General features: G+C 41.8%; 1 protein-coding gene across 2 annotated transcripts in view; it reads left to right on the top strand.

The window, feature by feature from the left end:
- The window catches only part of ERCC6 (ERCC excision repair 6, chromatin remodeling factor), a 74,057-nt gene extending 58,746 nt beyond the window's left edge, over nt 1–15,311 (top strand). For both annotated transcript variants that reach the window (XM_024739064.1, XM_024739063.1), the window contains exons 11-21: nt 1,020–1,136; nt 2,848–2,943; nt 5,125–5,340; nt 5,810–5,920; nt 6,305–6,424; nt 6,825–6,919; nt 7,521–7,666; nt 7,752–8,453; nt 9,999–10,203; nt 10,830–10,908; nt 12,053–15,311. In XM_024739064.1, the coding sequence (XP_024594832.1) occupies nt 1,020–1,136; nt 2,848–2,943; nt 5,125–5,340; nt 5,810–5,920; nt 6,305–6,424; nt 6,825–6,919; nt 7,521–7,666; nt 7,752–8,453; nt 9,999–10,203; nt 10,830–10,908; nt 12,053–12,475 (2,310 nt within the window). In that variant the 3' untranslated portion in view covers nt 12,476–15,311. The remainder of the gene's footprint in view (nt 1–1,019; nt 1,137–2,847; nt 2,944–5,124; nt 5,341–5,809; nt 5,921–6,304; nt 6,425–6,824; nt 6,920–7,520; nt 7,667–7,751; nt 8,454–9,998; nt 10,204–10,829; nt 10,909–12,052) is intronic.
- The last annotated feature ends 410 nt before the right edge of the window (nt 15,312–15,721 follow it).

Below are 15,721 nucleotides of genomic sequence, written 5' to 3'. Positions count from 1 at the left end.
CAGGCTCAGCGGCCATGGCTCATGGGCCTAACCGCTCCGCGGCATGTGGGATCTTCCCGGACTGGGGCACGAACCTGTGTCCCCTGCATCGGCAGGTGGACTCTCAATCACTGCGCCACCAGGGAAGCCCGACCATGTTAATTTTTTAACTTGAATTTTTCTGTGTTTATTCAAGCTCTTTTAATTATTCATTTTGCTGATAACTTTCTTAAATTTAAGCTTTGGTTGGAAATTTTCTTGTTCCATTAAATAGTATTTACTAGGTTGTTAAGCCTATTTAGATTTTTTTCAGAGTATCAATAATTTATTGAATTCTTTGTTTGCCTTTAAGTGAATTGCAGAGAGAGTGGTTTCCTGCACTGTGGGTCTTTGTTTTTCTCTGGACAGTTAATACCCATCTCATGTGGCTGTGCTCCATTACAGAGCCATATGCTCCATTTTAGGCTGGAGTGACCTTTCATTTCTGGGATCATAGGGCTTTTCTTGAACTTACTCTCTGAGTCTCCTGTGGGCAGTAATCTCTGCTTATTATCTGCTGTTCCCCTTGCTGCAGCGTTTCCCTGAGTTAGTGTTTGATCTTCAGTCTTGCAGAGTAGCAGTTCCTTTGTGGCTATTGGAGAGTACAAGATTATAAACTGAGATTTGTTTGAAAGCAGTTTTTTTCCCTAGAGGGGGTCAAGCACTGAATAAATCTCCACTTTAGGGTTTAACTATATAATAATAATTAAATAGAGGTGGAACAGGGCACAAAATTACCAGTTGTTCTTGCAGACATTTTGGTTAATGAAAAGTTTTGTTTTGTTTTTTTTTATTGATGATATTATTATGAAAGCTACTGCGTCCTGGAGTATATGGAACTTAAAGTTTTACAAACCATTTTCCTACTGTTTCCCACAATTTTGTAAACCATTGGTCATTCTTTTAAAAACATTTTTTTAAGCATTGGAATCAATTGAGAGGTAAGAACAAATGCGTTCCTCAGATGCACAGTAATTGTTTCCCCTTTTCTCTTATTAAAGGTTAAAACTGCTTATAAGTGTGCATGTGTTCTACGAGACACCATAAATCCATACCTACTGCGGAGAATGAAGTCGGATGTCAAAATGAGCCTTTCTTTGCCAGATAAAAATGAACAGGTCTGTAAATACAAGAATTATCAAAACATTCCTAAAGCACAGGTGTACCTGGCATTCACCCTGCTTTTCACACACAGAATAGGTGAGGCTAACAGGTGTGGTCTCTGGTGCTGTGGGGCAGGCTAGTCTACAGCTGTATATACCTGCCTACGACAGGTGAGCCTGCTGGGCTCAGGAGTGACCGGAGGGTGGGGAAGTGGAGGTGGTCATTGTGCACATCCTTTCAGGGAGTTTTCCCCCCTCAGTTTTTTTTTTTAATTTATTTATTTTTGGCTGCATTGGGTCTTCGTTGCTGTGCACGGGCTTTCTCTAGCTGCGGCGAGCGGGCACCACTCTTAGTTGCGGTGCGAGGGCTTCTCATCGCGGTGGCTTCCCTTGTTGTGGAGCACGGGCTCTAGGCACGCGGGCTCAGTAGTTGTGGCTCACGGGCTCTAGAGCGCAGGCTCAGTAGTTGTGGTGCACAGGCTTAGTTGCTTCGCGGCATGTGGGATCTTTCCGGACCACAGATCGAACCCGTGTCCCCTGCATTAGCAGGAGGATTCTTAACCACTGTGCCACCAGGGAAGCATCCCCGTCAGTTTTTGGAGCATCTAAGGTGTGGAGCACTGATCTGAGGAAGATGAGTGGGTTTTCAGATCTGGTGCAAAGATGAAAGGGTTGTCCTGGATCCCTTGTAGGGACCTACTGGTCTGAGAATAAAGGAGAACAACCAGGTGTGACAGATGAAGAAATAGATACATTTTACAGAGTGAAAATTAGGAAATCAGGCCTGATAGCTTCAGTTTCTATTTCTGTTTTTTTGTTTTTGATGTTTTTAAGTAGAGGTGGAGACACAGGTGGTGGGTGGGTGGCTTGGGGAGAGTGAGGAGTGTTGTCACGGCCATCTGGGTTTGAGCAGGTGCTGAGCGGGGGGTGGAAGGGGTCCTCTCTAGGACGCCGCCTGGTGGGACTGTCTCCAGCGGCACTCAGCACTTACCACAAAGGAGTGGAGAAGGCAGGCAGTTGAGTTCCTCTTCATTTGGAAGTTTGCAGGGCAGATGCAGTGGGTGGCAGAGGGGTAGCTGAAGGAAAATACCGTGGGTTTGTGACTAGCCGAGGAACATAGGCCGTGAAATGGTGGCAGTGGTCTTAGAGAAGGAGAGGAGGGTTGAGAAGCAGAATGTCGGGGGGTGAGGGGAACGTGGGGGCGTGGGTTAGTAGATGCTGTTGGGCTGGCAGGGTAAGGGGTTGTCAGAGGTGAGTCTGGTAAACTTGGGGATGGTTTAGAACTCCAGGAAGGGGAGGGGGTGTGCCAGGTAAGGTTAAGGTCCCTGGTCAGGTTTGCTGAAGTGAAGAGTGGGTTGAGGGGATTGCGAGCTGAGATGGTCTGAGCACTCGAAGGCTGGGATGGAGGAAGCGCTGTGCACCTGGTCCTGAATTTCCCCATGAGCAGGAAGCCAGGCTTCAGGGACTCCCGGGATAGTGGGGTGGGGACCATATGCCATGGGGACCAAAAAGTGGATGGAAGACAGAAACGGAGGGGCCTCTTGAGAGGAGGGAGCTCTTCTTTGCTCAGCTCTGAGATGTGGCTTCTTTTTGTTTTGTTTTTAATAAGACGTACACTGAAAATTACATACATTGTGTTCTTTTGATTAGTAAATTTTGTTACTATTTGAGTTATTTTGTTTTGTTAAGTTTTTTTTTTTCAGCTCTGTTTTTATTCTCCCCTTAGGTCTTATTTTGCCGTCTTACAGATGAGCAACATAAAGTCTACCAAAATTTCATTGATTCCAAAGAAGTTTACAGAATTCTCAATGGAGAGATGCAGGTCAGCCAAATAATAGAAGCTGGAGAAAGAATTGTGGACCAAGGAAAGTGGGGGAGGAAAGGAAACTAGTACTAGTCAAGGATTCACTATTATTACCCTCTGGAAAATATCTGGGTGTGAACCTTCCCTTCATTTGAAGCCCTTCCAGAAGTAAGAGAACACACAGTTTGAGCATGCTCCCTTTTTATCTGTACCGCAGCACTGTTACACTTGAACCCAGCACTGCATGGTCCAGTGGAAGAATGCACTAGACAACAGGGTCTGTAATGGTGGGTCCTACAGGGATTGCTGTTCCTCTGTAGCCTGTCGGGAGCAGCCCCGGACTGCTGGGCTGCACAGAGGAAGAATTATTGTTATACATTTTTGTATAAGTAATAACATTTTAGTTATTGGCCATATTCAGCAATATATGTGGGTAAACGTCTCTTCATTCAGCACATGTAGTAAGTTTATCATCAGCTTTAGTCAAAAGCTTCACGTAAACTCTTCAACTTCTTTGTGCTTCAGTATCTTGAAGCGTGAATTGTATTTTTATTTGACAGGTAAGACTTCCTTAGTCCTTGGTCCATCCTCGTTGGAGGTACAGCTGAGCAGCATGGGATGCTCGGAAACACACTTTGCTGCCTCCTGCGTGGAGCCAGATAGAGATGAGTGTGGGTGACGAGGCTGCCTGTGTTCCGTAGTATCTACATGGTTTTTCCTCCAGATTAAGGCATTTTCGTTCTTTTACCCAGCTCTTACTATTTGTTTCATCTGTCATTGGCATCTCTAGGAGGTTTTGAAATCATTCACATTTATTCATCTCTCCTGTATCTCCCCTTAACTTATCTTCACGTGTCTCCAAGTTGTGAAGCCTTAGGTGGTCTAGATCAGCACTGTCCAGTAGATAGAGAACACAAGCTACATGTGTGATTTAAAATTTTCTAGTACTCACATTAAAAAAGATTAAAAAGCAAAACAGGTGAGATCAACTTTGATAATATATTTTGTTTAGCCTGATGTATCTAAAATATTTTCATATGTAATCAAAAATTTTAAACTACTGAGATATTTTACTCTTATTTGTACTAAGTCTTCAAAATTGGGTATTTTACATTGGTAACACATCTCAATTTGGACTACACACTTCACGTGCTCAGTGGCCACACATAGCTTGTGACTGCTGTGTTGGACAGCAGAGATGTCCAGGAAGAAAGACAAGTAACAGATGACTCTGGGGAGTGGTGATGGGGTTCCTGCTTTGTTCAGATCGTTTATTGTTTATTTGTTTGACTGCTTACTAGTTAAAACTACCATACTCTTTGGTTTTTGGCTTAATTTATGATTTATCTTTTTCCACTTGAGTTTTTATACTGGTGAGTGTGACTTGAGTCAGGGGTGAGACCTTCCTGCACGTCGTTCCCATCCGTAGATTTTCCACGTGGGTATGTTTTCTGATAAACTAATGTAAAGGTAAAGGGAATTTCAACCTCCGACGCACATGTTAAAATACAGAACTTCTAGTGAGGTACTTAGGAGTATAATATTTAAATGCATTTGTTTGTAAAATAGATAGCTAGTGGGAAGCAGTCACATAGCACAGGGAGATCAGCTCAGTGCTTTATGACCAGCTAGAAGGGTGGGATAGGGAGGGTGGGAGGGAGGGAGACGCAAGAGGGAAGAGATATGGGGATATATGTATATGTATAGTTGATTCACTTTGTTATAAAGCAGAAACTAACACACCACTGTAAAGCAATTATACTCCAGTAAAAATGTTTAAAAAAATAATAAATGCATTTGTTAAGTTACATGATAGATTTCCCTAAATTTTAGATGGGCGTGATGTTTCTTATTTATATTTAAAAGGTGAGTCCGTATTTTATATACTGTGAACTGCATACTTTTTTTTTCTAGAGGGAAAATAAATCATCAGCAGTTGAATGTGACCCTGGTAGATATGTTTGGTCCAAAAGGATTTTTTTTGTTTTTAGAGAACGTGCCCTATCAGGAAAAGAAGATGTGTAAAGGTTGATTTCTTCCAGCTCCTAATATGCTGTGGTTAGGGAGGAAACTAAGAAGCTGGTGAAGAATTACTTTTTAATCTGTGTTACATATCAAACAGCCTCCTTCCTTTCCTTCCGGACTGAATAGTATTTTACGTGGGGTAATCTGAGTGCACATAATTCTTTTGTACCGTAGATTTTCTCTGGACTTGTAGCCCTAAGAAAAATCTGCAACCACCCTGATCTCTTTTCTGGAGGCCCCAAGAATCTTAAAGGAATTCCAGATGAGGAACTAGGGGAAGATCAGTTTGGACACTGGAAACGTTCTGGGAAAATGATAGTTGTTGAGTCCTTGTTGAAAATATGGCACAAGCAGGGCCAACGAGTATTGCTGTTTTCTCAGTCCAGACAGGTGAGTATACAAACCTCATACAAGAAACAAGTTGGTTCTTTATGACTCACAACCATTATTCAAAAAATGAGGTATTGTCTAAAATACTGATTCCAAAGGCAAATCCACCCATTGACCCTGAAGTGGCAGCCTGCAAAGCTCTTTGGGAGATGGGACCTTTCTCTAGAGTTGGTGCCCAGAAGTCGGCTTTTTAAAAAAGGTTTATTACCATGTGATTATGGGGTGCAGGTGAGTTTGGGTCTGAACTCAAATAAATGCTGTGCTGATTACAAAACTTGTAAGAATTAACAGTATGGAAATACCAAAAATATTCTTGCAGTAATTACATTTATCTTCCTCGAATCAGGAAACCCCTTTTAATATAAGCCTTTTGGGAAGGATGTGACTCTTTACACAAATGTGGAGTACTCACTGGAGGTGTACATTTGATTTTTAAACTCTTATATCCTCCACCCCTTTTCCCAAACAGATGTTGGACATATTTGAAGTATTCCTTAGGGCCCAAAAGTATTCCTATCTCAAGATGGATGGTACCACTGCGATAGCTTCAAGACAACCACTGATTACAAGATACAATGAGGTAACAAGTGAACAGAATGATGAAGTCACATGGTGCTGCTTTGTGCGGAGGGGAAAGAAGGAGAGGTCTGCACCCACAGTGCTACATCTGGGATTGGGCAGTGGGTGCTTTTAACTCAGTGCATTTCTGGATTATTGGGATGTGTTGTGTTTAAACAGAGAATGTGTATTCCTTCTCGAAAACCCGGGTTTAAATATTGCTAATATAATTGATATTAAAAGTAGAAGCTGTGAGATGGGATCTTGGCTGACCAAAGGTTTCTGGGGCATAACCCATTGCTTGTATTGGGAACAGGCTTCCGTGTGGAGAATATGTAAAGGCAGAGGTGAAGAGCTGTAACTAGTCTTCCATGTGCATACTGAGTGTTGTGTGTCTTACCTCTAGGACACATCCATATTTGTGTTTCTTCTGACCACTCGGGTGGGTGGCCTAGGAGTCAACCTGACGGGGGCAAACCGAGTCATCATCTATGACCCTGACTGGAACCCAAGCACAGACGTGCAGGTCCGTTTATTTTGTTTAAAAGAGCGTGTTGGTGACATACTATCTGATGGCTTGCACTCGGGAGCGTCCTTCGGTGCCACGTTACCCTCAGCATATAGCCCACATCTTGGTTGTAGCTTGTCTTCAGCTTGGAGTAAGGGTCTTCACAGTTTTCCCGTAGCAGGCACACTAGACATGGGTAAAAAGAGAACGTGGGAGGGGACAGACACACATTGTTTTCCAGGTAGAGTTGGCTAGGTCTGTTTTGTCACCTGCCTGTTTATCTTCCTTAATAGGCCTTGGTTGTACTTAGCCTCATTAGCCAAAATTCTAATTTCGGGAGTGGAAGGAAGCGACCGGCTATTAATCAGTGCTTATCGCTGAGAAGGGCCCTTGTTGAGCTGCATCTCTTCTACCGTAGGCCCGGGAGCGAGCGTGGCGGATAGGCCAGAAGAAACAGGTGACGGTGTACAGGCTTCTGACCGCAGGCACCATTGAAGAGAAGATTTACCACCGGTCAGTACACGTGGCTGTGCTCCTTGACCGGAGGGTGCTCTCCTGGTTGCGGGTGTGCAGGAGGGAGAGGCACGCTGCCAGGGTTTGGAGCAGGGGATTTTTAAAAAATAGTACTTTAAGAAGTCTTGGGACTTCCCTGGTGGTGCAGTGCTTAAGAATCTGCCTGCCAATGCAGGGAACATGGGTTCGAGCCCTGGTCTGGGAAGATCCCACATGCGGCGGAGCAACTAAGCCCGCGAGCCACAACTACTGAGCCCGCGCTCGGCAACAAGAGAATCCCCCGCTCGCGGCAACTAGAGAAAGCCTGTGCACAGCAATGAAGACCCAACACAGCAAATTAATTAATTAAAAAATAAAAAAGAAGTCTTTCCATCTTAGAGCAATAGTTGCTGTAACTGAGCAATATGTGTTTTGGGTTTTTTATCTTGTTTTTTTTTTCCTTTCTCATTAAAATAAGCTTAGATGTCTTATTGTGTGTTTTTTAAAAATGTCTTTGAACCTGATTGTTTTTCTACCTTATTAATAAACAATTACTGTATGTTTAGAATTCTGAGGTACAGCTAAACATTGTTTCATACCAGCTTGATTTCTATCTTTTTAGACAAATCTTCAAGCAGTTTTTGACAAATAGAGTGCTAAAAGATCCAAAGCAAAGGCGATTTTTCAAATCCAATGATCTTTATGAGCTGTTTACTCTGACTAGTCCTGATACATCCCAGAGCACTGAAACAAGTGCTATTTTTGCAGGTATTCCATAAAGTAATTTAACTTAATGTAACGAAATACATAAGAATTACGCAGTATAACACTAGCATGTTTTTCCCTTTCACAGGAACTGGTTCAGATGTTCAGACACCCAAACGCCATTTAAAAAGAAAACTTCAACCGGCTTTTGGAACAGACCAGAACATTCCAGTAGGTAAAAAGTTCCCTGGTTCTAACACATCTGCAAACGTTGCCACGTCATCTGAAGAGAAATCTGCAGCTCTAGGACCTGAAGTGAATGCAGTAACTTCTAATCTAGGTGGTCCTTTGAAAGATGACCCTCAAACGTCTTGTAGTCTAACTAACAGTGAGAGGCTTGGAGAAGAGACAGGTGCAGTGTCCAGACTGCAGGATTCCTCAGTGATTCATGGAAACAGGGAAGGTTCAGATTCTCCAAGAATCAGCAAAATGTACAGGATGTCTGGTGAGGAAAGCATCGATGAAAAGGAGGGTCTTTCTGATAAAAGAGAAAGCTGCCGGGTTCAAACAGAACCTCTTTGGGAGAGTGAGCAAACAGAAAATAATTTTTATAAGCACAAGTCGAAAACGAAACATCATGTGGCAGAAGAAAAGACCCTGGAGAAACATCTGAGGCCGAAGCAAAAGCTTAAGAGCTCTAAGCACCGCAGAGATGCCAAGTTTGAGGGAACTCGAATTCCACACCTGGTGAAGAAGAAGCAGTACCGGAGGCAGGACAATGAAACTGAGAGCGAGCCCAAGGAACGCAGCCATGACGACTACGTCCTGGAAAAGCTTTTCAGAAAATCAGGTACTCCTTTTGCTGACCTTGCCACAGGTGTGCTAGGAATAGAAATGAGGGGGCCACTTCTAGCGGAAGCAGCCTTTCCTGACAGTGCAGAGTGTGTGGTCAACTGGAAGTATTTTTCCTTCTAAAACTCAGATTTGAAATGTATTGACATTTTTGAAAATCATTTTCACCTCTCTTTCCTAGGAGAATTTGAACCTTGGAGAACAATAGGACTCGACTTCTAACCACATACAGGAGGGGTGCAATGCTTAAAATAGATTTGTACTACCTGAACATTCATAGGTGATTTCTCTGCATGCTATATTTATCTGATTTAACAAACACAGGAGAGTAAAGTGACAGATCATGGGGGAGAGAGACAGGGGCATGGCCAGAGGCAGGCACTCTGGAAGTAGGAGAGCTGGTAGCTAATATCAAGGGAGAAAAATTAGGAAAGCAGACTCAACAATTGCTCAGGACCCTGGAGGGACCGGCCAGCCTGCACAAATTAGTCATCCCTGGGACTGTCTTACTCAGGTCTCACCAGTCACTGTGTTCCCAAGGTGACAGCCTTGACTTTCCAAAGATTGCTGAATCGGTTTCTGTTCAGGAAAGCAGGCTTACATATGGCATCTCAGAAGGAAACCACCTGGGCCTGATGCTTTCTTGTAAGGTAGTTCATTGGTAACGTGCTCTGTTTTTTTCTACAGTTCTTGGTCTATTTTCCTAAGAAAAGTTGTTTGTCTTGTCTAGTTTTCAAGTTTATTTGCATGGAGGCATAGAAAATACTCGTAATAATTTTTTTTAAATTGGCTTCTTTTTCAAGATAATTTCCCCCTTGTCATTTCTAATTTTGTATATTTTTCCCCCGTTTCCTTTGTCAGGTTAAGCTAGTAGATTGTCTATTTTGTGATTTTTTTTCCCCAATAAACCAGGTTTTTGATTTATTAATTAGATCCATGGTTGTTCTCTACCTCATTAATTTATGCTTTTATCTTCAGTATTTTCTTCCTGTTGCTTTTGTTTTTGTTTTGATGAGTTTTTTTGGTCCTAATTTTTATAAAACTGTTTGACTTGGAATTCAGTTCCTTTATTTTTGTTTTCATTTTTATTGATAGACATATTTAGGGCTATGCATTTTCCACTGATGACTGCATTGGATTCTTCTGATATGTAGTGCTTCCATCATCATTACTTTTTAGAAATTCTGTAGTTTTATTTTATGTTTGTATATTTTCCCCCTTCAGTAGAGAATATATTAGTAGAAGATTTTAAAGTTTTCCAGGTAACAGTGAAGAATTTATGTTGAAGTGTGGTTATTAAAGCATTATGCTTTGATTATACAAAGCAGTGACAGTTGATAGTCCCTCCCTCATCGGGTAGAGATGCAGGTGAAGAGCAGCAGCATTTGTAAAAGTTCCTGGGTCCTGGTGATCACGGGTGAATAGCAGCTAAAAACGTTCATGATGTTTCCTCTACCCACAACACTCTAGCCTATACAGAAGAAAACGTGTGATTATGTACGAGCTGAAATAACATGTTCACTGTTTCCTTTGCTCTTGTCAGTGGGTGTGCACAGCATCATGAAGCATGATGCCATCATGGACGGAGCCAGTCCAGACTACGTGCTGGTGGAGGCAGAGGCCAACCGTGTGGCCCAGGATGCCCTCAAAGCACTGCGACTCTCTCGGCAGCGGTGTCTGGGAGCAGCATCTGGTGTTCCCACCTGGACCGGCCACAGGGTGGTGGCTGGTACACCAGCAGGAAGAAAGTAAGAGGTTGCCACCCTGCCATGCTTGTGAGGAGGCCAAACCTGCTGGGCTGGAAGTAAAATCAGGGCAGGCGGGGATACCTCCTCCCGTTTATCTGAAGCAATAGAAAATCTCTCAGGGAGGGATTGGGTCAGCCAGATGTATGTGACTTGGGGAAAGACTTTTATCATCTTACCTTCTTCTTTGCTTTCACTCCCTCCTTTCCAAAGCTGATTTTTCAGGGAAAGGAGAAATCTGTTTTGCTTAAGAGGTGATGTCATAAAAAATAGTAAGAGGTACAGAATAACGATTAAACTTTAATAAGATGATTAGCTAGGTTTCAGCAATCAGTAATTACTATGGTATTCAGTGTGCTCTTTTAGAATAGTTTCCCTACCTAGAATTCAAGGGTAGTAAGTTGAGCAAGGATATTGAGTGGTTTTTACTTGAGATGCAGTAATAATTTCTACTACTTTACTAGGAGAGTAAAGTACGGGAATCTCAGGGGATAGAGCAGAAGCATCATGGCTGTGAAAGAATAACCGTGCAGAAGAAAATTGCTCCAAGGGGAGTTTAGTTGTTGGAAGGGCATTCTCATCTGTCACAAAGTTACATTTTATCAACTATGACTCTCTTCCGTATTTAGGAGAAGATTTGGTCAGAAAAGGAACTCCAGCTTCTCTGTGCAGCATCCCTCTTCAACGTCTCCAAAGGAGAAATGCCAGGTAATCTGATAGCCTATCCACTTTTCATTTGTGAGATCTACTTAATTGAATTGCCATGAAAATTTCACTCGATTCTGCATGTGAAGAGCGTCACTGGCACAGTGACATCTGATGTTTGCATTGTATGTATGCACTTTCATGCATTTATGAAGTACTTTTGTGTGAATTTAAAAGGGCCAGCGAACTTCCTAGAAAAGACAAAGTCTTTAACCCAAGATCCATAGTAGAATCTCTGTTTCGTCTTCCAAAAGTTCATATAAGGATGGGTGATGTGTGAGTTGTTGCCCATACCGCCTGCCCCATCCGGAGGTGAAGTACTAGCTCCAAGGACCACTGCCCTCTAGACTAAAGGTCTAGAGGGCCTTTATTGAATGTTGTTTGTAATTTCCTAGCTGCCAGAGCATTGTGCCCTTCTCTGCCTGTCCTACAACCCCGAAGGCCTTGAGCGCTTCACTGAGAGTAAATAGTAGGCCGTACTCTTTATCATTTAATACTTTGTTTTTTTCTGCTTAAGGGTCATGTTACTTATAAAATTTGAAAACTCCCAGGTTCAGATTCCTGTTTTAGATTAATATGAACACATTTAGGAATAGAGAATCTTTTTTTTTGACTTCCTGTGTTATGTTCTTTTAGCAGTAGGAATGTGAAGAAAAACTAGATTTATGTAGCTGTTCTAAGGAAACTCACATGAGGTGTAAAGTAGTAAAAAGATTTAAAAGTGAAGGAAGTACAGCTCTGATATTGTTCCTTATCCCACGGTGCTCAGATCCGGGAAAATTTGGGAGGAAGAACAGTAAATGCCCACAGAGCTCGTACCTGCTGGAGACGGTTTCCCTAGAAGCCTTCTTCGGAAGCCCGGCCCCACCCTCTCTGCCCTCCCTCCACTCTCGTCCCTCAGGATGGTGACGAAGCAAATAGTGTAGTTTTGGGTTTTTTAGGAAATGTTTTCTAAGAGTGGGTGCATTTAGACACTTGACTCTCCTCCTTTCCCTTTCCATTAGACGGTGTATCATCCATTCTCCATCAACCTCAGTGCCCTGGGCATGTGTGTTATCTTATGGCTCCTCAGAGCCTTTGGAGAAATAAGTAGTGGGAGCGTAAACTGGAGATTAAATATATCGATGCACTGGTCTTCTTTCTCCAGGACAGCACTATGAAAAAGGATGGAAAAGATAATATTTCGGAGCATTTTAGAGGAAAAGTTGAAGACGCAGAGCCTTCATCCGGGGCCCTCACTTCATCCTCACTGTTGGCCAAAATGAGAGCTAGAAACCACCTAATTTTGCCAGAGCGCTTAGAAAGTGAAAGTGGGTACCTTCCAGAGGCTTCGACTCCTCCGCCTTCCAGCATGGAACACGATGACCTTCTGGTAGAAATGAGAAACTTCATTGCCTTTCAGGCCCAAGTTGATGGCCAGGCCAGCACTCGGGAGATACTGCAGGAGTTTGAATCCAAGTTATCAGCATCACAGTCTTGTGTCTTTCGAGAACTATTGAGAAATCTGTGCACTTTTCATAGAACTTCAGGTGGTGAAGGAATTTGGAAACTCAAGCCAGAATACTGCTAATCAATATTACCTTCTGAACTTTAAATTGACTTTTTCTAGTGGAAATTTCTGATTATTAATCTTATGATTAATAGTCATGTTTTGTCAGTGGAAGTCGGCTGCATTTGATGTTTACTTTGAATGATAGCTACCTCATAATTAAAACGTTAAGGAGGAAGAAGTTCTCTGAAACTTAAAAAATACCTGGATTTCTTTTTTTTTTCCAAATACCTGGATTTCTTTTTTTTTTTTTTCCAAAATTAATTATGAAATCAGGGACCTAACTGTCAATCCTTGGAACACATTTGTTCTTTTACCCAGAAGATGCTGTCAGGGAATACATTACTACTCATTTAGAAGTTTATAGACCAGAACTCTCAAGAATTCTTTTTATTGGTGCTAAAAACATGTCTTATATTCAGTTAGACCTGTTCAGTAAATCAGTTCGTCAGTATCTGATAACAGAATTGTTTTGGGTACCTAGCTTTTAAATGTTTAAATCGATCATTTGCCACCCAAAAAAGAGATCAGACTTGTTACCTTTTGAGTCCTATTAGTTGCCTTTAAACGATCTTCTGTTAAGGTACTGTTAAATTGACAGGTATTTTTATTAGTAAAGCATGGAATAGCTTGATAGTAAATGATGAGACATGTATTTTCAGAAACTTGTAGTTTTCTCAGTTTACACTGGCTTTATTTTAAGCAAAGGGCACCTTTCCCCCCCGCATAGTGAATAGTGGTTTTAGGAAAATATATGTTATCTTAAAAAAAAAACTCAAGCAGAACCAAAAGTAGGTACAAATAAAACCACCAACGCACACACACACGCACACGGACATTGCTCCAGACCACACCCGGATATAGCATCGTCACCACATGGTGAGCACCATTCCAGCCCTCTCTCTGCTTACATCCTGGGCGGGAACTTGGAACCTTTTTTACCTTATTCATTGTCTGTCTTTCTAAGGATGCTGGTAACTTTATATCAGACATCATTGTTCTCCTTATTCTGTCCAGTCATCTTCATCTCTCTTTTCCCGTTCCGTTCGCCGTGACTCTCCTGTTTTAGAGGTTTGGTTTTCAGCTGCATCTCTTTCTGGCTGTTGTTTATGTGTTTAGAGTTTTGTGATGATGTTGTTTTGATCCTTAGTTTGTTTTCTTAGCGTTGTTTTTCTTTCCTTGTCATTGTTTTATCATCACAGCTCTGAAGTCCTGTTTTCTGAAGTTCATTGGCTTCCTTAAATGTCTTCTAGAGCTGTCACGGTGCAGTTCGTTTCTTAGAGTTGTTTCCTCTGGCCTGCTGTTTTCACTCTTTCTGATTTTTCTGTATTGTACTCTCCTTCCTCCCATGCTGTTTCTTTACATCTAGCTCATGCTAAAATCAGGCAGCTGGGTCCAGATCTCCTGTATGCTCTTCCCTGCCACCCAGAGAGAAGGGGTGTGGGTTTGGAGGTCGGGGAGAGCCTCTGCTGGGCAGCATGCAGCTTTTGGTTGGAGGACTTGGGTTTTACTTTTCTGTTCTGAGATTTTGTTAAATAGCTTGGGCCATGAATCCTTCCCCTTAGATTAGGAGATGTCATTGTCAGAGTCATAATTCCCACCAGAATTTTCTGTTTCTTTTTTTGGATTCTGGCTTTTTTATTTTATTCTGTTTTTAAAGTAGTTCGGTATTAGAGGAAGAAGATTCTATTATTTTCTTCATTCTGCCATCATTATCTAGAAATAATAGAGACTTTTAAACAGGTCAGTACATCCTAAACTTGACTACTTGGCTCAGAAGGGAGTCAAAATTAATGACTTTTGTTTCTGGGAGGTTCTTTTTTAATTTTTATTTTTGTAATCAAGTCATTAATTGAAATGTAATCAATTTCAATTAAGAAAATTGCATCCCTTTTGTTCTCGGATTAAAGTACCAATGCAGTTCACGAGTGTGAAGTGCTTTGGCATCCTAGCTCTGTTGTGTGAAATCTAAACTCTACCAAGCTAGGGAAGTTGTAGCCTTCTCATCAAGTAGAAAATGCCAGCAAAAGTTATGATACAGTCACAGCAAGGTGGCCTTCACTCCAAGCCTTGTCTCAGCTCTGCCACCAGCTGAGACCTTGGGTAGTCACCGCCTTGCCTGTGTCTCAGTATGGATACCTGTAAACATCGTCATCGTGCCTCTGGGTGGAGAGACTTAGAGGAAGATGCTCTAAGTCGTGGTTTTAACAACATAGAGTAACTTTTTCATTTAGATAATATCTAACTTTTGGAACTTTAAAAGCTTTGTACAATATTGATAATGTATTTAAAATGTTATATTGGTATTAAGCTACAATAAAGGATTCTAAAATTTTGTGAAATTTTTAAAATTCCTTAGTTAATACATGAATATACTATCACTCTTTAAAAATTTTCAAGCCGTACTCTGCCTCCCCACCCCCTCTTGTTCGTTTTCCAGAGATAAGTACTGTATTTGGTGTGTATTCTTCCAGGCTGTTTTCCATGCCTTTACAGATGCGTGCAGCCGACTGCTGCTGTAATGTCTGTTTTCCCCTTCTCCTTTACTGGTAAGATTCCTGCTTTTTACCTGAACACGTGGCTGCTCAGCTCACGACTCTACTTGCCAGCCTCCCTTATGGTTAATTGTGGCCACGTGACCAGGCAATGGGCTACAAAGAGAACATCCAGACTGGGCCCTTAAATAAGGAATTGGGTGTCCACTCCATTCAGCATTCCCCTTTGTGCTGGCCGAGATGCCTGTGGGAGCTTAAGCAGTGACATGCGGTGGGGAGAGGTCGTGTGCTGAGGATGGAGACATTGGCCTGCCAGTCTTGAACTGTTTCCCTTTCACCTGTTAACTTAAGAGCAAAATAAATTCCTGACTTGTTTAAACCACTGTCTTTTGGAGTCTTTTTGTTACAGCAGCTGGTTTTGTTTTATTTGTGATTTACAAAAATGGGATTATCATCTTTATTACTTTGCAACTATTAACTTTTCATTTAACGTTGCATACATACAACACATCCTTTCGTTCCTCTAAGTATAGCTCAACCTTCATGTAATTGCTGGAATTAAAATTAGGTGGATTTTTTATTTTAATGGTTGTAGTGAAAGTGCTTCCTTCAATTCATACTCCATAAAAGGACCATTTCTCCACACCCTTGCCAACAGTAGGCCGTATCAATCTCGGAAGTTTGTTTTCCTAAACAATATTGTGGTTGAAAATACCTTGTTTTAGCTTGAATTTCCCTGATTACTTATAAAACTAAACATTTCCATGTTTTT

The sequence above is a fragment of the Neophocaena asiaeorientalis genome, unplaced genomic scaffold (genome assembly GCF_003031525.2).
Source record: "Neophocaena asiaeorientalis asiaeorientalis breed wild unplaced genomic scaffold, Neophocaena_asiaeorientalis_V1.1 scaffold202, whole genome shotgun sequence".
Classification (NCBI taxonomy): Eukaryota; Metazoa; Chordata; class Mammalia; order Artiodactyla; family Phocoenidae; genus Neophocaena; species Neophocaena asiaeorientalis.
Note: the sequence above shows the minus strand (reverse complement) of the source record. Positions and strands in the feature narration are given on the sequence as shown.